A 23,323-nucleotide genomic window follows, 5' to 3' on the forward strand; every position below is an offset into this window, starting at 1 on the left:
CCGGGTCACAAGGCTGTACTGGGTTCAGGAGTAGATGGTAATAACTTCGCGGCCACCGCCACGCACCAGCAGTACCCGCTCCAGGCCCTCAGTTAGCACCTCCAGGAACTCCATGTCTGCAGGGCATGAGGTCAAGGAGGCAACACCAGGACCAAGGGGCACCCAGGGGTAGTCTGCCCATTTATTAGAGTGGCGGCAACCTGGGTTACCCCCACCCAGGTCACCCAGAGAAAGGAACACTTGGCCTGACCTCCCCACTGCCTGTCTCTCCACAAAGGAATACAGTTCTCATCACCCTCACTGTTCTTGGGTGGGCCGGGCATGTTCAGCAGGACCAGGCGGGCATCATGGGAGCGCGTGACGATGACTTCATTGAGCTTGACAGCCGTGTGCATGCGTCGCACATTGGACTGGTCCCTGCAGGCAATGAAGCTGATCACGTCCTGATGAACTCTACATCAAGGCAGCCCTGCCCTTGGCCCGCCCACAGAACTTGTCTGTCCTCACCCCACCTCCATCCCCAGACCCTGAGGCGGCTGGATCCCTTTTCGCTGCACTCACGGCTTAATGTGCACCAGCTCCCGGAAGTTGTCAGGGGCATGGCTGGGGTCCCAGGTCTCAGCCACCATATACTTGTCCCGGGTCCATGTCATCTGGATCTTGTCAGTCCCAGCTGCAGACTCATCCTCCTCGTCTGAGTACAGGCTCTCCAGCCGCAGGGCTGAGTGACGGTCCTTGACCAATTGGGCCTGAGAACCACCCAAGGAGGCAGCCTCAGTGCCATGGCAAGAGGGGGGCCTGGCTGCCCCAACATGACCCCTGACCTCAGGAAAATTAGCACTGCCTTGGGTGGAGGTAGGGGAAGTCATTCTGACACCTCACCTGATGGCATGTCCCAAGACCCAACCCTGCCCCCCACCCCTGGCTGGAACCAAGGCCACTGACTTCTCGCTCCCGCTCAGTCTTGGTCAGCCTCATCTGCCGCAGCATCTGGGACCGCTGCTCCATCATCAGTGTCCGCTCATAGGTATATGCAGAGATATCACTGTTGTGCTGGGAGAGGGGGTGCCATGAGGACCGGGAGGGGTGGGGCCAGGTATCTAGCACGGACAGGTCAGGGAGGGCAGCTCACCATCTCTACCACTTCGACCTCAGCCTCAAGGCGTAGGTGGTACAGGAAGACAGCCAGATCCTTCTTCATCTGGATACTGTTGTCATCCATCTGGGCCACTGTGAAGATGCGCATCCGGCACTTCCTCCAAACCTACAGAAACAGAGCAGGTGGGTGATGAGTCACACCCCCCTCCGAGGACCCAGCCCCTTGCCCTTGCCCACACGCCTGCCCACCTTGTGCTGGCGCAGCAGGAAGGGCAACAGCATGAGCATGCCCCCGTCGTGCACGATCCACCACACGTCGATGTGGCCTTCCAGATAGCGCTCATGGTTGCTGGGGTAGAAGGCGATGTTCTTGGGCACAAGCAGGGCCAGGTGGGCAGCTGTGGTGCAGCGCACAGTGTCTACAGGGAAGGGCTCTGCTCACTGCCAGCCTTCGACCCTTCTGCCTCTGCCATTTCACTTGGCCTCCATCCCATCCCATCAGGCCTAGCCCAGGCCCTGACCCCTGACGCACCAATAAAGGTCTTCCAGGAACGGGGGTCCTCACTCTGCCGCCAGCCGTAAGGCCAGCCCAGCACCACTGAGTTGTGCCTCATGCCGCCCAGGCCACAAGACTGGATGAGGTGGGCCAGCCCCTCACGCACCTTGCTGGCGACCACCACCTGGCAGAAGCCCTTCACCTTCTCAATCTCCATCATGTTCTTGATTGTCTGTGGGCAACACACCAGGGTCAGAAGCAGGACTACTAACTTCTCCTCTGCTCAGCTCCTTCCCAAGGCCCCTAGGGCATATAAGCATTTGGGGGTAGGAGAAGAAGTAGGGGACAAGCTGCCCCGACAGAGGCCATGTTCAGGATGGGACAGCTACACCCAGCTTGCTCCATCTCTCAGAGGTCACCTATGCCATCCACCTGGCTGGCCAGGCTGGCCCAGTCCCCTCCCCTCCATGCCACACCTCTGACCCAGCTCAGCACCTGCCCCCTGCAGTGAGCACCTGCTCAGCAGCCTGAGCCTCGCCATAGCTATCTAAGAAGCTGCCCTGGATGACAGATCCGACGATGGTCAGGCCCTTGCCAGCCTTAAGCTGGGAAGCAAAGGTGAGGAGCCGTGGGTACTTCACATGGAGGTCTTCGTCTAGCTTCAGCAGCACCAGCAACTGGGGCCTGTGATGGCCGGATGGGAAGGCAGCCTGAGACCAGGGCCAGAGGTTTCCAGGGAGCCCTCCACCTCTTCCCTCCTTGGGCTGTGAGTCCCATACATTAAGAGAGCATGGATCCAAGGGCTCAACAAACAGGAGGGTGCCCCTGGCAAGCCAAGATGGGGACTATGGACTAGCAAGAGGGAGCCACCTCTTGACCCTCCCATGTTGGAGTGCCCTCTGAGAACCTGGAAGTGGCCCTTGCCAGTCTGGGTGTGAACTCACCGCCAGTTCTTGGTGTGAGGAGGCCCCTCCTCTAGCCGCAACAGTGCATAGCGGGCAGCACTCAGGGACAGGCCTCGGATCCCGTCACCCCACTCCTTCTCAGCCCTGCATATGCCATCAGAAGCTGGTGAGCACCTGGTCACACCAGGGGTTCTGTCTATGGGCATATGGGATGGAGCGGGCCAGGCCTTCAGTCCCAGTCCCAGTGCCTAAGCTGGTGCGTGCTCAGCTCTGCACCACACACACCACCCCATGTGACCCAGTCAGGCACCCTGAGTGCTGTATATGCTGTGGGCAGAGGCTAGACAGCAGTGCCTCACTTACCCTTGGTACTCAATGTACTTGTAGATCATTCCTGCGATGAGCATGGCAACCAGAGCATAGTACCAGGAGGAGACAAACATCAGGGCCAGGCAGAGGCTCATGCCCAGGAAGGACAGCGCCCTGGGCCAGAGTAGGGGAGGGGCAGAATCAGAACAAGACCAGTAGCACCCAGGCCATAGCCCATTCCGTCCTGGTGGCCTATCAGGTCCAGCATCATAAGCTGGGTAGGAGACATGGGCCAAGCCTCCCAGTCCCACAATCCCCCTCACCACAGCATTGCACCAACAGCAGCCACTGCCCAGGAAATTCAAACCCTGTCTAGAAAGGGGTTCCTGATCCCCAGTCTCTTGTGTCAGTGGACTTGGCTTATTCCAAGGTGCCTCGACCAGCCAGCACTCACCAGTGATAGTACTTGAACCGGGGCCGCCAGTTGGGGGTCCTCAGGAGGGTCTGCACGGCACAGGCCAAGTTGACAAACAGGTAACACATCAGAAAGAACCTGCAGCACAGGGAGATGGTTGGTGAAGAGTAGCTGCCCTGGCGGCCAGGTACCTGATGTCCTTGACCTCCTCAGGCCACTGGGCCATGGCACAGCCCTGCCTGTGTGGCCTTAGGCTCATAGCACCCACTGGGCAGCATGGATCCAAGGGAGACCAGCCTTGGATGGAGCTATCACAGGGAAGGTGGCCTGGGAGCCGAGTGTGAGCAGACAGAAGAAATGGGGAGGGGGCCGCAGGCAGGGAGGACAGCGAGTACAGAAGGTGGGGAAGGATGGTACGGAGGAATGGCAAGATGGTCAGTGTGGTGCAATGCCTAGATGAGATTCACGTCTTGGTCCTGGATGAACAGTTGGATGAGGGGCTGCTGTGAAGGCGGGAAGGGATAGCAGGTCAAAAGCTGACAGGGACTATTTCTAATATACTGAGTGAGATACACTGTGGTGGGTGTGAGAGTGTGGGGGGCGAGAGGCCTACTGTGTGAGCCTTTAGGGAAGACAGTGAAGGACAGACACCAACCTGCCCCCTCAGTCAGTAGGAGAGGAGGGGCAGGGAAGGCAGGATGACTGATTGGAGAGGGCGTGCCAGGGGGCCAGCGTCCCTGGTGAGCGGGGAGTACTCAGCCCTGTGAAGAAGGCTGAGCTGTAGCTTCTGGTTTGGGCAAGAACAGTTCCAGGTATGTACTTATGTGTGGGTAGAGGTGGACAGCAGTGGGGTGGCAGAAGTTCTGGGTGGACAAGACAGCACTGACCCCTGCAGGCCTGGCTGCGACTGGGCTGGGAATGCCCACAGGGGCTGTCAGCTCTGCAGGCTGGATGGGCAGTGAGGGGCAGGCCCTTGACAGTTGAACAAATGAGAGAGAGCATGTGCAGTGGAGCCAGATGTCTAAGTAGATGCGGGAAAAGGCCCCGGCACGGGCACAGGTGGACACAGGAAGCCAGCCAGCTCTGCCTCACGGACCCCCAGACACTGCCACAAGCTGCCCACCCTCCGCAGGGCCCTGACAGACTCAAATGCTCAACTCGTTCCAGAACTTTAAGATGGATGGTGAGGGGAGTGGTGACTTTATCAAGGTCCCAGGGACAGAGGTCTGCCAGGTGCCTGCTCTGGGAAGGGGGTCTCCATTGTTCTCTTTACAATCTCTCTGTAAGTCCAGATTCACTTCTGACTGAAGGGGGAGGGTGAGCCCTGCCAGGTAAACATCCCCACACATCCTAGCATGTTTCCCAGCTGTGCGCTCAACAGCAGACAGGGCCACAGGGAGGTGTGGGGACGCCAGCTGAGGGGGGCTGAGGGCGGCTGAGGGCTCAGAAGGCCCTTCCCAAGACCATCCTTTGGTCCTTGAGGAAGCATGGTAACAGGGATCCAGCCACCCAGCACCCAGCCCTGCCCAGCCCTGGCCCAAGCTCACATGGACAGAATAGGGGCCACCATATCGAGGGAAGCGATGAGGATGCCGAGCTCGGCGATGAGTGCTGTCAGCAGGAGTGCCCACGTTGGTTCACCGTTTGCCTTGCTGTGGCCAAACACCTGCATGCACAGTGCCAGTGGGGTCAGCCGGGGAGAAGCTGGTCCCATCATGCCATTCCATGCCTTAGGCCACAGGCACAGCCTGGCCTCCACCACCCCCAGCTCCCTCCTCCGGGGTGCAGGCCACCCCCACCCCCACAGGTGTCACAAGCTTCCCCACCCCCCGCCTTTCCAAGCCTCTCTGCTTGGGATGAGCCATACACAGGCCACGAGGATTCTGGGTCCAAGCAGCACTGCCAGTATCGGGGTCAGGCCAGGGCTGCTGTCAGCTCCTCCACAGGGATGGCTACATGGCTCTGGGGCCCCTTCCATATCCCCGAACACGCTCACCCAGCCAGTGTGAGGCACCAGGAGCACCTGGGCTGCAGAGTGTAGAAGGGCTCACCCGGAGGAAGGGGATGATGTTGTCCTTGGCAATGGCCTGCAGCAGGCGGGGTGCCCCAGTGAGGCTCTGCAGGCCAGCACCACAGGTTGAGAAGAAGGAGCCGATGACAATGACCCAGGGTGAAGGCCAGGCCAATGTGCCCACCACCAGGTTCCTCTTGACGCCATCGCCATACCTATAGGGGCGAGGCTCAGGCCATGCTTGTGTGAGAAGCCCCCCAAGCCCCAAAGGGAGGGACCAAAGTCAGGACCGAAGGCTAGGGTGGACATCATCATCATCTCAGGAGCAAAAGCCCTGGTGTGGCCTGATGCACCTGGTGGGACACACTGCCAGTGATAAGCTGCAGTCTGAGACCCTGTGTGCAGGACCATGTGTGTACGTGTGTGTGGGGGAGAGGCTGGTGTCTGGGTAGGCGAAAGCTGAGCCCACTGCCACTGAGAGGGGCCCAGCTCACTCACTTGTCTCGGAGAACCACACCCTCGATGCAGGCGCCAAACAGAACCACACTGCTGAAGTCTGTGGCTGTGTCAAGAAAAACTAGGCCCCATTCGCTCCCCACACAGCACCCATATCCCACTTGCCCAAGCCTCAGCCCACATTCAGTTGGAACACCTATATACAAGGAGGGCTTCATGCACACGCATGCCCCTTGAGTGTGTGCAGAGGTAAGGTGTGCACATGAGCGAGTGTGTGCTGATGTGCAGGCCATGTGCCTCCTGCCCTGCTGACCCTGCCCCCAGACCTGGGAAAGGATACACACAAGGGAGGTTGTAACAATGGCCAGAATGGTTCCCACTGGAATGGACTTCTGGGCGTCACGGAGGTCCCCGGAGCGGTTTGAGCCAGCCATAATGCCTCCAGAAATAGATAAACCTCCCTCAGTGACTCCCTGGAAGTGGGGCCAGGGCTGGGTAGGTGGATAAGAGGGGCTCACCTGTTACAGAGGGGAAGAATATGCCAACCAGCACAGTAAAGGATGTGGCGATGTCGGCCACCACGTACAGGGGCAGGCTCCCTTTCAGGCCAGCATCGTCTGTGGAGGGCAGCCCGCGCTTCTCCACAACCTCGCCCTTCTCCAGGTAGGCACTCCAAAGGTTTTCTGCAGGGGTAACAGCACCACCACTACAGTCAGGTGTAGTTCCCTGGGGAACTTCAGTGCAACCCAACCAGAGGCCAAGGATGCAGAAAGCTCTGGAGGCTCAGGGAAATGGCTGCAGCCCCGTGGCAACAGGGTTAGCCACAGGGCTGCCCTGGCCCCAGGGGAGGAACTGTCCAGCCAGAAGTCTGACTGGCACAGGTGGCAAAAACGCTACCAGTCAGAGCCCCACCACTGCCTGCCTCCTAGACAGAGGCCCTTTATGACTCTTATGCAAACATCCCCAGGAAGCATCAAGGGGCTGATGTCTGAGGGAAGAGGGGCTGCCAGAGCTTTTCGGGGGCTGCTGAAGTCCTGGGACACTGGCCAAACGGGCTCTGCTTACCCAAAACCCGGCTGGTGGGAGCCAGGCTGAGAGGACACTGCTGGGCTGAGAAGGCAGCCAGATCTGTCCCCCTTTCCTGAGCTGGCCACACAAGGACAGCTCTGTGTTCTGCTCTCCTTCCACAGACATTCCCTGGCTCCTGCTCAGCCTAGGGGCTCCGGAGCACGAGGACGGGCAGGAGAACGTACCTTGGAGAACGCTGGCAGCTGCACCAAGGATGCCAGGGATCTCGGTCACGTTGTTCAGCAGGAAATAGGGGTCGCAGGTGTCAGTGGTAAGGTTGGGGCCGTGGCAGAAGAGGCTTGATAGCTGAGTGGCCACTGTCTCATTATTCACCATGGTCGTCTTGGCACAGACATCAAACTGGTCCCGGGACAGGGTCCTGTTGCCTAGCATGCACACTCTGCAAGGGATAAAGGCACTGGCACCAGCCTGCAGTCTCTGCCACCCCAGGCATGAACGGTTGACCTACTAGCTGGAAGGCTACATCCCTGGGCTACTTACGGAAACTCGGGAGGGTCAAAAATAGACTTGATGCCACCAGCATAGATGGAGAGGATGGAGATGATCACACAGGCCAGGAAGAGTGAGGCAAACTTGTTCACATACTTGACACCAACAAATACTACCAGGGTCATAAAGGTCAGAAAGATGGTCCCATACACCCGCATATTGTTCAGGGTGGCGCTTGATGTGTCATGGGTGCCTGTTGGGTGAAAAATGGCAGCCGGCGGGGCAATGTAGGTCTGGAACAAGAAGATTGATAAAGAGGGTTTGATCTTCATATCTGCAGAGTGCAACCTGTCCATCTTGGCTTCTTTTTTAAAAGTATCCAAAAGATGCCAATCATAAATGTTACTCGGTACAATTTCTGCGAAACGTCTAAACAGGCAAACCCAAAGAGAGGGACTGGGGTGGCTGCCAGGCGCTGCAGGGAATGAGGATAGAGCGTGACTGCTAACGAGTACAGGGTTTCTTTTGGGGTTGACAAAAATGTTCTAAATTATGGTGACAGTTACACAGCTTTGTGATTATACTAAAACCGGTGAATTAGACGCTTTAAATGGGCGAGTTGTATCTCAATAAAGTGATTTAAAAAAAAAAAAAAAAAGGCTCCAGTCACGGGAGCCAACCTATCAGAGCTCCCAATGGCCAAAGCTGGAACAATCTGAGCAACAAAATAATAATAGGGTTGGATTATCACTCAAAAGGTTGAATAAATAAATAAGAGGAGGGACAACTTTTCCTTATGGAACAATTCCACATGGCAACTGTAGAAGGAATGCAGAAAGCAGAAAAAACAAACACACCATCACTCCCCACCCTCCACCTCTTCTGCTGGTGAGGCCATTCAGTGGGGAGTGGGATGCTGAGCCCGAGTACTGGTGGGGCTCAGGGAGGAGGCTCCGACCTCCAGACTGGGTCCTGCCACTGCTCTCTCTGATTTAGGAGTGAGGAGAGGCTGAGTCGCAAGGCCCTGGAACACAGCCCTAAGGGGACAAAGCTGGGCAGAACCCAGGGGTCCCACAAGGCAGTCTCTGCACCACCACCAAGACCCACCTTGCCCAGCCAGCAGGAGAAGAGAGAAGGGGCATGGTGGGGAGTACAGGGTGACCAATGCCCACCCCTGACAGGGCCACACAGCAGAAGGAAATGCTCCAAGAACCCTCTGGGTGATTCCCAACTCCTGGTCCTCTGCCTGCAGCATGGACCTTGCTCCAGGACCCTGTCTGTCTTCCTAATCCCAACATTCCTTCTATAGTTCACAGAGCACCTGCATGGCTGAGACCGCGCTCTGGTGGGTGTAAAGATCCAAGACTAAGGGAAAGGTAGCCAGGCCTTTTCCCCGACTGTCCCAAACTGATGAGGGTGGTGAGGGGTAGACCAGAGGGCAACAGTCTGGGCCCCTGAGGAAGGGACTGCACAGACAAGACGGGGTGGCCAGGGCTCAGCTGGACTCACCAGTAAGATCTCGATGGCGCCCAGGATGTACATGGCTGCTGCGAATGTTGTTCCCAGGTAGAAGCACAGGCCCACGGCGCCTCCAAACTCGGGCCCCAGTGAGCGGGAGATCATGAAGTAGGAGCCCCCAGCTACAGTGGAGAAAGCAGTCACAGGTCGGGGTTGCTCTTCTTCCAGGGCTCCCCATCCAACCTCGGAGGCCGGGACCGCAGTTCCCGTTTACAGAGCAGCAGAGATTTGCCAAGGCTGCGTGGTTAGGAAGTGCTGGGTTCAGGTTGACTGCAATGCCCTGCACGGGCTAGTGAGATGGTGACTCTGCTGGGGCAGCCTAAGTCACAGCAGTGCTCGAGCCGGTCCCACAGCCACCTCTGGCTAGGTGCGTCCTATCTCAGCACTCCTCACCACTCCGTGGGCCATGTCTTTGCTAGCCTGACCCCTCCAGACCAGGGTGGGGCTGTGATTTGTTCAGTTTTTGTCCCTAGAACCTGGCACAGGGACTGCCACCAGATGAGTGTTGACAGCCCACCTTCCTGCTGTCAATTTGTGCTTCCACATGTAACAACCCTGGCAAGACTGACAGAGTCAGCACTGGACCCAGGGGACAGGAGTGCTCCCATGCCACTGGCATGTATCTCATGCTGATACAACCTCCCTGGCGAAAAATGTGATCAAGATTTTAAAAGTGATGAAAAATTTTTTAAAAAGTCAAGCCATTTGATGCTGTAATCCCACATCTAGGACTCTCTCCCAAGGGAACTGCTAGGGGCAGTTCAGGGGTGTTTGTGATAACCATTTTTACAATAGTGGAAAAGTAGAGCCCAAAAGCAAGAGAATGATCACATAAATTAGGCTATAGTCTACCATGTGGAAGCCTGCCAAAAAACAAACAGTATCAACACTGGGAAATATATGCACACCCATTATGTATGTTTGTTTACACATACTAGGCAGTACTTTGTAAGGACATTACCCCATCTGCCAAAAGGTTAAGAGTAACGAGTTCAGGATGGTGGGAATTTGGGTGCTTCCAATTCTCCTCTCTCCACTTTTCTGTACTTTCAAATCCTTTCATGGTAACAAACATTGCCTTTGTTTGGTATTACTTTTATAATCATAATTGAGAACAAAACAAAACAAACACAAAGAAGTCTCAAACTCTGTCAAGCAGGGAAGCTCATAAGTGGTGGCTCTGCTGTGGAAGCCACGGACCAGGGCCTACCAGAGAATCGCTGGGGGTGGGGTAGGGTGGAGTGAGAGCTCCTGAGATGTCAAGGTGGATTCTGGGCCCCATTCTCCCAGCAGACCTGGGGCAGTGCTCACCCACCTGGTACCACGCCATTGGTGGCGATGGCACTCATGGAGATGGCTGTCAGCAGGGTCTGTGGAAAGGAGGTGAGCAGCTCAGCTGGTGGGGTGGGCGCTCTACAGGGCGGTCTCGGCCAATGCCACCCCCCACCCCCACCCCTGTCCCGGAGCCTCACGCAGCAGCAGCAGATGAGCACAATGAGGAGGGCCTGCAGCACTCCAGCCGTGCCCACCATCCAGGTCAGCCGCAGGAAGAGGATGACCCCGAAGATATTCTGCAGGCAGGGCAGGTACACTCCCATGAGGGTGCCCATGCTGGGCGCCTGTGTGGGCGGGAGGAGAGGGGTGCATTCAGCATCACGGGGCCCAGATGCACTATGCAGGGCCAGCCCCTAGGCACTCAGCAGCCCCCACCCCTGGGCTTTCTGCCCAAGAATAGGGTGCAGAGGGCACCATGGATGGGGCTCTGGGGAGCACAGGGGGTGAGTGGCAGCTCGAAGGTCTATATTGACTTTGCTACATGAAGACAGTTCAGGGCTGGGAAAGAACAAAATCTGATCCTTTTCAAATCTCCAGGTGTGAGCTGTGAAATCTCACCTCTCCCTTAAGGTATGGCACCTGCCCTTTCCTCCTTTATCTTTTAAACTGTGGGAAAGAGGGGTCTGCCTTGCCTCCCCACTTTCTCACCCAGCAGGCCCCAAGTTACTCAAGCCAGAGCCCCACAAGTAATCCCTGGACTTCCCTCTCTCTAATCCTCCAACTCCAGTCCAGATAGACACTGCACCTGGGCCAGTTGGCCTCCTTGCTGCCCTGACCTCAGCCTGCTTCATCCCAACCTTAGTCCCTTGCACCTGGGTGGCACCCTCTATCTGTCTATCAACTTCTCTATGTTCCAAACCACACTGCTGCCAGAGCAGATCTCTAAAAACTAAGTCTGACTTCATTCTCCCTGCTGCAAATCTTCTACCACACCCTATAATCCACAGTGTGTGGTCCAGACCCCTGGGCTTGGGCCAACAGACCCGCCCCATCACCTCCCTTGTAAGCCCCAGCCCTTGACCTCATGGCTTCATCAGACTTCTGAACATGAGCATGTCCCGGCTTCTGCTGGGGATGTCAGCCCTACTTAGCAAACTCCTCTTCAGTCTTTAAGAACCCAGTTTAACTGTTACAGGAGCTCTGGTGGCACAGTGGTTGAAGTATTTAGTTGCTAACCAAAAGGTTGCAACCCACTAGCCACTCCATGGGAGAAAGATGAGTCAGTCTGCTTCTGTAAACTCTGTGGGGGCTGTTCTACCCTGTCCTATAGGGTCACTATGGGAGTTGATGGGAGTTGGCTTGGTGTTTTTTTTTTTTTTTTTACCTGTTACCTGCTGCAGAATGTTTCCTTAGGAAGACTCAGCACTCCTCTTGCATTGCCTCAGCATCTGAAATACCTCCTATTGCTGTGGTCACTACAGGTCATGGTAACTGCCTGTTCATGCATATGTCTCATGAACATAGTAGGGCTAACCTGGCTTCTGCACTGTTCTGGCACTGGCAGGCCCTGCATGTAACGTGCTCCAAGATGTACATGGACATGGTGGCTGATGCCTCTGAAGGACCCTGGGACTCCTTGTTGGGAAAACAATGCAGCGAGTAGAGAACTCAGGCTGCAGGTCAGGTGGGAAAGGGCTAATGTGATGATTCAGATGGGATATCTCAACTACATAAGGGCCAAGGAATCCAAGCTCAGGGCAGAGTAGAAGTCAGCCGGGAGAGCAGCGCAGAGGCAGGACTGCCACCTTTCAGTGCTGAGCCTCCATGAGCACAGCCCAAGTAGAAAGACTTGGCAGCTTCCCCTGGGGCCCCCAACAAAGCCTCTTGCTGCTCTATGAGAACCATGTGACCACAGGAACTCATCCAAAGGGTCCAGGCCTGGGGCAGTATCTGTATGCAGCCTGAGGGACCTCAAGAGAGCCTTCGTTGGGACAGGAATTATCGCTTCAACCACCCTGCACAGTGCAGGTGACGGATAAACCTCATCTGAACTCTGGCTGAGCTCTTCTCAGAGGCCCAGGACCACCTACTGGGGAGTGGCAGCAAGGGATCCCAGCTCCACCCCACCCCAGGCTGAATCATGCCTGGAAAAGGGCAGTGTGGGAAAGAGCAGGACCGGAAATGCCTTCTGCATACCCAAATAACCTCTGGCAGTCTCAGAAGGTCAGAAGGCCAGAGCCAGAATGGCTCCATGGAATAGTTCCTTTGGGTCTTGGCAAGGTTTGACCAGAGACCTGGCTTTCCTGCTTCAAGCTTTCCTTCTCTGAGGCCCCCGCTCAGATCCACCCTGTGTGGGACCATAGTGCAGGAGCACGCACACCTCCTAGGTGCCTACAGACTCCCTGTGGACTCACTCAGGTCTCTCCTTTCTCCACAGAAAAGCTACTTGAGCCAGGATGCTCAGCCACCCCCTCCCAGTCTCACCCAAGGGTCAGGAGAGCTGAGCAGCTAAGCTGAGGCTGGATCCCAGCATCCCCACAGGCTTCGCAGTAGGCCAGAGCCCCTCACCCTTTGCCCAGCCCAGGCTTCCTTCCACCACTCCTACTGAGATCTGTACTGGCCTCCGTTAGGGCCTTTTCCACTCCCAGCCATTTGGCCTGGCGACACACAGAGCAAGCTCTCACTTAAAGAGTCTTGCCACCATTGTGAACAACACGCTCAGAAAACGAGAGGAAAAGCAGCACCTAAGGGTCTGGTAGCAGCGGGAGAGAGGATATGACCCCCTGAAGGGCTGGATGGGGACAGACAGGGTTCTCCACTATCCACAGCCCAGAACATGCCAATAAAACCAAAACCAGCTGGATGGGTGGGAAAGGTCTGAGAGCCACCAGGACCAAGCGTTGGCTGCTCTCTCTAAAGTGGAGGCTGGTTTACTGTCCAAAAAGGCAGGATCAGGGCTGTATTTCAGACTCCTTCCTTGGCTTGCCCAACAAAGCCTAGAGCTCATGAGCAGACCTGAGGGTGGGGACCCGGTTTACCCCAAGAGCTCCTTCTGCCTGCACTGACCTCCAACAAGAAGTCACAGCTAGTGCCAGGCCCAAGTCCTTCTAAACACACCTGCTCCCCAGACCTCAGGGAGTAGGAGTGGAGAGGGAGAGCCCCTTACCTTCACACAGAAAAACCTTTTCTCTCAGTTAAACCAAGCCCTGCCATACTGAGGAGAAGAGCAAAGTCTTTGTGGAAAGAGAGGAAGACTGCAGGGACAGAGGTGTGGATGATGGCCCGACAATGGGATTGGGGTCCAGGAGGACAGGACAGTGTCATGTTCGTATCATACACACGTCCCCCGACTCTGGGCTACTGAAGGAGTCTGCCAGTGGAGCCTTGGGCCGATGCAGTGTCACACGCTCTGCGTCACACAGGCCTCAACAGACAACCAGGTTTCTGGCTCCAAAGGCAACACCCTTGTCCATGCTGGTGAGCTGGCATTCTATAGAGTTCCATGTCTCACAGTAAATCCACAAACCCATCTCCCAGTGTTACGAATTGGTCTCACCAAGCCAAGTCACTTTAGGCAAGTTCTTAACATCCCTGACATTCTGTTTCCACATCTGTAAAATTGGGGTGGGAAGAGCAAAGCTGGGTGGATGATATGAGAACCCAGGCCCACTGCTTAGCAGTGTGTAGCACACAATGAGGACTGAGTAAGGGGCAGCGGTCACTCTTACTGTCATTTCTGAGGGCCCCCCTGGCCCTATGCCTCTGAGGAACTCTTCCTTGGGCCACCTCTTGAAGCCTCCTTGAACCTGAGGCCTGAGTGCCTTTCTTCTGTGCTCACCGACCTGCACAGTGTCCTCCCAGAAGCACTCACAACCATATGGAGACACTGCCCTTCTATGGTGTTGTATCTGTCTTTCCAGGTTTGGCCCCTCTGCTGCCCCTGACCAGCTCACCTTGGCCGCTCTCCGATGGGTCCCCTCCCCACTCTCAGCCTCCTCGTGCTCCTTGGCACCCTGTGTTAGGTTGGTGTAGCTGACGAGCTTGCCCAGGAGAGACGACACCTTTGGGCGGATGTCCAGCTCTTCCTGTAAACAGAGCCACAGGACAGGTTGGAAATGAGCCAGCCCAGTGCCAGGCTACCTGAGTGTGCCAAGCCCTGAGGCAGGCCTGGACCTGATCCCAGCTTTTGCCTGGGGAAGCCGAAGTCAGTCAGCTGAACTGGTGTGGGCACCATACCCCAGCACGTGGCACTCAAAAGGCCCAGCCCAATGGCTGCAATCACTGCCAACCTATCTGAAAATTATCTGCCTCCGGGGAGAGTGGGCAGGGCAGGGTGCGGCCGACAGACAGGCGAGTGGCACACTCCATCCTTGATACCTGCCTGCCTGTTCTGCTGGCCACCTCCTGGTTATGACTGGGCTGCCCAGGCTCACCTCTGCAATAAACACCCCCACAGTAAAGCCTACCCAGTCACCCCAGGGAAATGAAGAATTCCAAATGGGGATACCTGGGACAAGTGAAGGTTCTCCAAGCCCCAATCTACCTGGATGGTATTCCCTCCCCAGCTTCCAGCAGCTGCCAGCCCAGGCTCGTCTCTGCAAGAAACCCAGCCTGTCCCTGGGGTAGGATCCTGGCTCCCCAGCCCATTCTCATGTGGGGCCAGATCAGGGACTTCACTACACAGCCTTGCTGTTTTCCCAGGTCAGGAGGCCTCCTTGGAGCGTAGGCTCCGCAACCGCCAGCCCTGACTGGGCTTTCTCTGATCCCGTGGCCTCTCAGTGCTGTGCCTCCACCTGCCTCCTCACCACATTTCACCACTGCCTGCCTGTTAGCTCCCTGTCCCTACACACAAGGGAGAAGAAAGTTTGGACTGAGAAGCGAAGATGCAGGTCCTTCAAGGCATCTGGAGATTGAGAAGCCTACAGGACTTCCATGGGGTGGCTGGATGTGTGGGTCAGAGTTCAAGGGCTTAATTTATGTCCTAAGTCCAGATTTCACTTCTGACCTTAAGTCTGAAAAGGGCAAAATTAATGTTCAGAGGCACAAATTTGGGAGTTCTTTTGGGGAAGCATCCATTGAGAAAGAGGAGTCAGATTCAGTGGGAAGGAACAGGCCTCGGTGAATGAGAATGAGAGGGGGCAAATTTGGATGAGCCAATCAGGAAGGACAAGGAGTTCACAGAAGACAGAAGAACCTGGACTGGGAGAAGTTCTAGGGGTTGAGGAAGAAAGAAAATCCTGAGATGGGAAATCCTGAGGAGGTGGTCCCTTTACTGAGGGATGCAAGGAAGTCAAGGGTGATGACCCCTGGAGGTAACAGTGGGAGTGGGACTCCCATTGGGACTCCAATGGGATAATGTGAGGGACTCTAGGAAAGCAGTTTCAGTTCAAAGGGCCAAAGAAACCAGTCTGGATGCTAAGGGGAGAATGGAAGAGGAATCAAGACACAGGTTTGGCTGTTTAACTATGGTTGGGTCCTGACAGGCCACTGCCAGTCACCCTGCCTGCCATGCCTGCCACCCAGAATGGCTCCTCAGATACCTCAAACAGTGCCAGGTTCCTGTCATAGTAGTCACTTCCTCTGGAAGCCTCCAAGGGACTAAGGAAAGGGCTGCTCTCTCTGTGGTTGCCATGGCCTGTGATAAAAGGACAGAATCCCAGTCAGCGGCTGCCTTTTAAGCCCCAGCCTGTGCCTCTCCCCAGCAGACCAGCCTCCAAAACGTCATCACTGCAAGGCATTTGGGAAGCCCACGTGACCAGGCTGGGCCTGTTTACCCATCACACCCTGCCCCCCTCCTTGAAGGGCCAGAGGTAACAGTGGAGTTGCCAGTGACCAAAACCCAGTGCATCATTCCCTCCAGAAGGGCACTGATAGGGAGGGCCCAAAGCACACGTGAACACCAAGGGGCGGAGCATGCCCGGAGGGGCGTGGCCGGTCCTGACCCACTCTGAGGCACTTTCTGGCAGGTCTGGAATACCCAGTGCCCCAGGCGCCAAGGGCTCTGTGTCCTCAGGGCTCCCCCGAGTGCTGCCCTCCAGATAAATAACACCACACAGGGCGCCTTCCGCCGCCATGGCCGGTAGGTCCCCTGCTAGCTATCCCACCATGCACCGCACGGGGCGTCCTGACACAGGTAGCCAAGGGCATGCTAGGAGGCCCTGCAAGCCAGAGGCCGGAAACAGTGAGAACCATGTAATTTGGCGCCAAAAGCATCTGATGTCTTCAATGAAAGCTAGTCAGAGTGGGTGGACTGCATAGGGCCCAGGAAGGGGAGGCAGTTGGGTAGTGCAGACGGCTAGCAAAAGCCTGTTCGTTAGCCTCGCTGCCACCAGATCAGGTCCGAGTGGCTGACCCAAGCAGCCCATTTCCTCACCCCCACCGGCCAGAGAGTGCCAAGGAAACCTTGCAGAGAGGAGCCAGGTGCTCCTTTTTATAAGCCTCCCTCTCCCCACCAGCGCTCGGCTGCTTTTTCTGGCTGCCCAGCATTCACACTTCTCCCTGTTTTCTGAATTTTGTCCCTTCTGAGTCTTGATGGGTAACAAGTCCTGGCTTTCCATCATGGAGACAGAGGACACCAACTATTCCTTTTATAGACACAGTGTATTCTTCCCCCAGACAACCTGGCAGTGGCAGCTGTGGCACTGGCTTAAGGTCTCACAGCAAATAGGAAGCAGACATCTTTCAAAGAAGCCACCTTGAACTCAAAATCATTAAAAAAAAAAAAAAAAAAAGGCCAGGTTTGCTGGTCTGATAGAGCCTGGTGAGACCCCTGAGACCATGGCCCCAAGTTACCCTTAAAGTTTGGAACTGAACTCACTCCCCTGGCTTCCAGCCAAACAGCAGATAGGTATATGGGGTGAACATTTACATCAGGTAGATACGCTTCGCAGAACAATCAATCATGGGAGAACAGAAGGGCAATGTTTGCACAGGGAGATAGCTTGGGGGGCAGGAGTGTACCGGAGGGAAGGGCACAGGAAAGAGGTAACTACAGGAAGGAAGTGGGAAGAGAGTTGTTACATTGTGGGGAATTGCAGTCAATGTCATGAAACAGAATGTGTATGAAATGCTGTAAGGAACATGAATTTGCTGTGTAAACTTTCACCCAGATCACAATAAAAATTAAAAGAAAAAAAAAAAAGAAGCCACCCTGATGTTGAATGGCAGGGAGTGTGGCAAACTGTGCAGTGTGGATGGGCTGTATGGTGATGGAGGTATCATCGCCCAGACTGGTGGTGTGATTGCACCACGTGCTGGCCTGGCCTAGTTCTACAAGAACTACTATGAATCTTTTCTTTGTAGATTGGCCAGAATTCATTTCTCTTGTTTGTGGCTGAGAATACTGACTGATGCATCCTCCTCTGTCTGATACATCCTCTTGCTATGGATATGCGATTCCACTTGCCCTTTCTGAGCCAACAACTATTCAGCAAGTGTTGTATGGTGGATTTCTTATCACTCAAGGAAACTGACAGGTAAGTATGCCTATGACAATTTCCAAGGCAAAATTTTCCAGGGCAAGATTGGTTCTTCTGCCCACAGCATGTGAAAGCAGTACACCAGCCTCATCCAACAACCTGGACTAGCTAAGGGAGCCAAGTAGCTAAGTCCTATGTTTGCTGACTGCATGTAGGTCAAGGTCAATGGAACAGTGGACACAGGTGGCCAGAGGTCAAGCTAGAAAGTGGGGACACCAAACTGTGATAAGGCTTGTTGGGGCAGTGTCATGTAGTTCTTCACACACCCTACGGTATTTGCCATGCCCTCAGTGTTTGTTCAGGGTCAGAACAGGAAGAGCCCCAAGAAGAATCCGAAAACTCAGCAACACTGCCCAGTGCTTTGATGGCCCTTCAGTTAGACGCCTCTGAAAATTACACTTGGATGATTGTGACAAAGAAAGTATCTTACAATGGAATACTATGCAACACTGAATAATAATTTAGAATCTGCGAAACACCACATAACATGGGTGCATTTGGAGGACATTATGCTGCGTGAAATAAGTCAATCAGAGAAGGACAAATATTTTATTAGTTCATTATCGTAAAAAGTCAAGGAAAGGTTATATATGAAAAGAAACTTTCTTTGTTGGTTACCAGGGGTGGGAGGGGGAGGGAGGGAACACTGCTGAGAGGTAAAGACAAGTATTGATTTGGGTGAAGGGAAGGGCAATATACCAAAAGTGAGTGATCAACACGGTGGTACTGAGAAAGACATAGAGAGGTACATGGGAGGTACAGACAACAAAGATGAACCCTTTTGCATGTACAGTACTGCACTGTCAGTGATGGCAAGCATTGATCTATAGATGGCTAAATGGGTGGACAGGCTGAACAATCAGGTATGTCTAGGCAGTGGGGACTGAGCCCATGACCATATATATGGTTGGCAGATGATATTTCTACATGTATATTTGTATGTGCTGTAAGAACATCTGTGTGTATAGTAGAGCTGACAAGGGGCAAAGTTGTGGTGGCTTCTTGGCCACAACCAGCTAGCCTTAGAGAGTATTTGGACTTGTGGGCTCAGGACCATGATCGCAGGGGACATCAAACTCGACTGGCATAACATACTACACCAAAACCTTTTTCTACATCCCACTTTGATGAGTAGCAAGTGAGGTCTTAAAAGCTTGTAAGCAGCCATCTAGATGCAAGGGTGGGTCTCTCCTCATCCAGAGCAAAAAAGAATGAAGGAAACCAAAGATGCATGGAAACAATTAGTCCAAAGAACTAGCAGACCATGTGATCCTCAGCTTGTATGACCATGAGACCAGAAGAACTAGATGGTGCTTGGCTACCACTCAACCACTCAGAGGGGGATCAGTGTAGGAGATCCTGGATAGAATAGGGGAACAATGTAGAACAAAACTCAAAAATCATTTAAAAAAAAAAAAAAGACCAGGTTTGGTGGTCTGATAGAGCCTGGTGAAACCTCTGAGACTATGACCCCCAGTCACCCTTCAGGTCTGGAACTTAATTAATTCACTCTTGTGGCTTCCAGGCAAACAATAGAGAGGCACATAGGGTGAACATTTATATCAGGTAGATACACTCCTTGGAGTGATAATGGGAGAACAGAAGGGCAGTGTTTGCACAAGGTGATAACTCAGGGGAGGGGAGAGTGCATGGGAGGGAAGGACACAGGGAAGAGGTTAACTATGGGGAGGAAGTGGGAAGAGAGCTGTTACATTGTGGGGAATTCCAGTCAATGTCATGAAACAAAATGTATATGAACTGCTGTATAGAAAATGAATTTGCTCTGTAAACTTTCACCCAAGTCACAACACAATAAAAATTTTAAAAGAAAGTGTCTTTCCTGAAGAAGTCAGATATTTTATTTTGTCTGAAAATGGCAGCTACAGAACTCATCTTACTTCTCTTTCTGCCTTGGCTGCCAGGAATCTCCAAGCTGAATTTATTCTGTAGCCACAATCACCATCTGTCTCATCTCAGAGTCCTTGTCCTCTTCCTGTACATGGTTTCTCATCTTTCTGACAGTAGCAGTTCTTTGGAGGAGGCACTTTTGTTGCATACCTTGTCTGATCTTTTTGTGGAAGTAGGTTAGAAATACATTGTAAGGTATTCTAAACTTATGCACTGCAGCCTGCCACACCATTGTTGCTTTGTCTCTGCGGAGACTGTTCTGTCCAGGAAATGCAGAGTTGAGCACACATTAGCACAAGAAAGTGCCTGGAGATGGTCCTTCAAGACCCGGTCAACCCTTCTACCCTTGAGCCCTCACCTCAGGACAGCTCTGGTCCTCACAGAACCTACTCCAGGCAGGTATCATTTACTCCCTTTTAGAGACAAGGACCTGAAAGGTTCAGAGGTCACTCAGTTAGGATGGGCCAGACTTGGGTCCTGGGGTCTACCAGACCCAGGGGAGGGCTAGGCTCCAGGTTCCTTGCTCTTATTCTGTACCCTCTGAGGATCCATCCCAGGGTGCAGTACCACCTTAGAGATAGAGACTAGTGTCTGGGAGATGCAATTTGGCCAAGGCTCCACATTCCCAGGCCTCTGGGTGCCTAGATGGCTGGAAGCCTGCCTCAGATTCTTGGCCCATTTCCTGTGTACCTAGGACAACCTGCCTACCCTCTATGCACCACCTTGGGTTTCTTCTTCTATAAAACAGAGCAACACACACTCTTCCAACCATCTAGATGCATCAGAAAAGGGACAAGCTGGTGCCAGACACCCCGGAGCACTCCTTGGAGTTCCCTAAAGCCTACTCCATGGGATTGTGGGGATGTGGGGAGGTCTGAGCAGTGACTGGATGTCTGCCCTCAGTTTCAGGCTGCCCATTCAGGCCTCAGCTATTCCAAAAATTCCAGGGCAGGTCTGGACAAGCCTACCAAGTGGAAGCTGCTCAAATACCACCTGAGACCCCCAGTGAACCTAAGCCTGGGGGCTATCTGTGTGGTACACACGTATGTGTGTTCCCTCGGCAACTGTGAACAAATGAGCTGCAGGTGGCCAGATGACCTTCTTGATCCCAGGGCACAAGGGCATCTGCCTGGGGTGCTCCTCCAGGACCTCCCCCCACTGCCCACAGGCCTTGCTGGACCTAGACGGGCAGATCCAAAGGTCCCTTGGAGCAGATGTGTGAACCTGGAGAGATTCAGGTACCAGGCTGGGACCCCCAAAAGACAGACCTGAGGCTCCATTTTTATGTCCCAAACCCTTTCGAGTCCCCACCAAGAAGGTTCAACATCACTTACCGGGGCATAGGGTATCCCCCATCTTACAGCTAAGGTCAGGCTGAAAAGGAGTAAGAGGAAGAATGGGGGTAGTGGGTGGAGCTGGTCCAGAGGGATCAGCCAATGTGGTTCCAGGTCCTTGCAGTCACCCTGTGAGGGGCAGGGCTGGTGCTGCCTACTGGCTGAGGCTGACCCTAGGGATGCAGACTGGCCTCTGGGGTGGAGACTGATAAGGGAGCAGTTAAGTCTTCTTCTGACCACCTGGACAAGGCTAGGGCTAAGTGAGGGAGGACATGGGGGCACACATGCAGCTGTCAAGCTGGTAAGCTTCATGATGTTCAGCAGCCCATGCCACTGTCCTATGCCATTTGCACACAGGTCCCTGACTGCCCTGGCACCATCCTCCATGGCAGTCAGGTCTCATACATGTATGGCCATTACCTGCCTCAGGCATGAATCACACCTCAGTCGTTTACGCGAAACATGATAATATCACCGACCAGAGGCAGGCCAAGATCCTTATCACCTGACACATGTCACCAACACACATTTCCATCACTGTCAGTCACAGACGTGACAGCATTTATCATCCATCATCACTCATATCTCCATCCTAATCACTGATAACCCGGGCAGGCAAGTGGCTGGGAGAAATTCCTGACCTGACCCAGCCTTCAACCTGTGACCCGCAGCTTCACACTTGCACTAGCACGATTACACATGCAGATGCTACCACACATACAAACCTATGTTCTCACATGGTGTTCATGCTCCAAGAGTGGGTCCTAGAAGGTCAGTGCCCCAGGGGCCTCCTGGGGTAGGAAAGGGGGAGAGGGGCAGAGGCAAGCACCTGCAGGAGGAAGGAGGAGCCAAGCCTGGACACCTAGGTTAAAGTGCTTGAGTCTTGTCTTGGGTTTGAATGACCCCCAGGGCAAGTAACTTGACTGCCCCAAGCCTCCATTCACTCCGTCCCAAGTGCGAGTAACAGTTTCTATCCCATGGTGGTTGGAGGATTAAACGAGTTAATTCACGTAAAGCGCCTAGACAAAGCTAGCTCTAGCTACGTAAGAGCTCCACAGACGCCCACTGCCCTCTAGTGCGCAGGATCAACACCATGCACTCGCCGGCAGTTACCCATAGACCACCTCCAGCCAGCACATCGCACATCTTTCAAACCAGCGGGGCCAGGGAGCGGGGAGGCCCCTGGACGGAGGAAGAGAAGAGAGGTAAAGGATGGTGTTGGGGAAAGAGACGCCGAATCACAAACGGGGAGGCGAGGCGAGACGAGGACCGTGTCGATACCCAGGAAGGAAAAGGCCTGGGGTCCAGCCCTCTGCTGTGCTCTCAGACTGGAGGAGCCGGGGATGGAGGCTCGGCGCTGTTTGTGCGCGGAGCAGCCCTGGCTTCCCGCGGCCGCCACGTCTGCTGCCCCCGCCCGCGGCTGGCGGGGAGGAGCTGGGGTGGGGGGGACGGCCCAGCCGCCGGCGCCGGGGGCCGAGGAAAAGCGTGTCAGCGCGCGCGGCGCAGGGGAAGAAAAGTTGGGCTTGCATCGACGTGTGCGCGCGAGATCCAAGTGTTTGCAAGCGTGTGCGTGCGTGCCTATATGTGTGTGCGTGTGTTTGAGCGCCGGCTCCGCGTGGCCCGCGCCCCGCCATGGCCCCTCAGGGCGTGCCCTCACCGTCCGAGTCGTCCCGCTCGGCGCTCTCCCCGTAGTCCACCCAACTGAGCCCCTCGAGGTTGTCGTAGTCTCCGCGCCGCGGCCCGTCCACGGGCACCACGGTGAAGTGAGGCATCTCGCGCGCTACGCCCCGCTGTCCCGGCCGCGGGTCCCGCTGTCCCGGCCGCCCCGAGCCCGCGCGCCCCGCCCGCGCGCATTCCTCCCCGCTGCGCTCACTTCCTCCGCCCGTCCCCCGGGCCGCCCTTCGGGGGGCGGGGAGCGGGAGGGGCTCGAGCCGGCTCCTCCCCGGGTGGGGAGCCCTGACGGGGTTACGACCCCCGGACTCCCAGGAGGCGGGGGGGGGGGGGCCCGCAGACTCCTGTGTGACTTTGGGTTGGCGAGTGCTCTCTCTGAGCCTCCAATGCGATACTTGTACAGTGAGGAAACGCTCCCTCACCTCTTGGGGGCTGTCTGAGGGCTCCGTGAGATGGGGCAAACGGGGCACTGGCTGTGAGGCCTCCGCCTAGAAAGTGCTGGGCGACGATTCTGTTACTCAGAGAGGGGAATGGGGGACATGAGACAGGCTCAGGGCTGCAGAGGCTATCCCAGTGCTGCCCAGGACTTCCAGCCATTCCCGTGTACCGTCTACCCTGCAGATCATCTTCCTCTGAACCCCTGTGCCGTCAGGAAGGTCCCATCCCTGTCACGTGCCTCCTCGCTGCAGGTTGTTCGTGATGGAGGTGGCTGGGAAGTCCCCAGGCCCCACAGATGACTCTGTACAAACTCAGTACCCTGTGGGGAATCCCAACCACACAGACGACAGACCCGGTGCAAGGCAGGAGTTGGGGCTGTAAGTCGTCAAGGACCCCTTTCCCCGAGGCAGCTGCCCTCTGGGAAGGAAGGAACCCCTGCTCTTCCACCCCGTTAGCCTCTTTGGACATTACACTGGGCGCTTTAGCCAAATTC

General features: G+C 55.1%; 1 protein-coding gene across 1 annotated transcript; it reads right to left on the bottom strand.

Annotated features, from left to right (window-relative positions):
• Nucleotides 1-24: 24 nt before the first annotated feature.
• SLC12A4 (solute carrier family 12 member 4) lies at nucleotides 25-22,493 on the bottom strand. Its single transcript, XM_007940276.2, has 24 exons — nucleotides 22,379-22,493; nucleotides 15,542-15,636; nucleotides 13,955-14,086; nucleotides 10,199-10,345; nucleotides 10,042-10,096; nucleotides 8,718-8,848; nucleotides 7,260-7,501; nucleotides 6,944-7,158; nucleotides 6,209-6,373; nucleotides 6,031-6,129; nucleotides 5,733-5,790; nucleotides 5,275-5,449; nucleotides 4,771-4,889; nucleotides 3,263-3,361; nucleotides 2,863-2,982; nucleotides 2,539-2,643; nucleotides 2,110-2,278; nucleotides 1,631-1,826; nucleotides 1,348-1,517; nucleotides 1,133-1,264; nucleotides 946-1,053; nucleotides 562-749; nucleotides 284-417; nucleotides 25-116 (listed from the first exon to the last, which is right to left on the bottom strand). Exons 1-24 carry the CDS (start codon nucleotides 22,491-22,493, stop codon nucleotides 25-27), a joined length of 3,261 nt encoding a protein of 1,086 aa, XP_007938467.1.
• Between the last annotated feature and the right edge of the window lie 830 nt (nucleotides 22,494-23,323).

Source organism: Orycteropus afer, unplaced genomic scaffold (genome assembly GCF_000298275.1).
Source record: "Orycteropus afer afer isolate SDZICR_OR568_19922 unplaced genomic scaffold, OryAfe1.0 scaffold00067, whole genome shotgun sequence".
NCBI classification, from domain to species: domain Eukaryota; kingdom Metazoa; phylum Chordata; class Mammalia; order Tubulidentata; family Orycteropodidae; genus Orycteropus; species Orycteropus afer.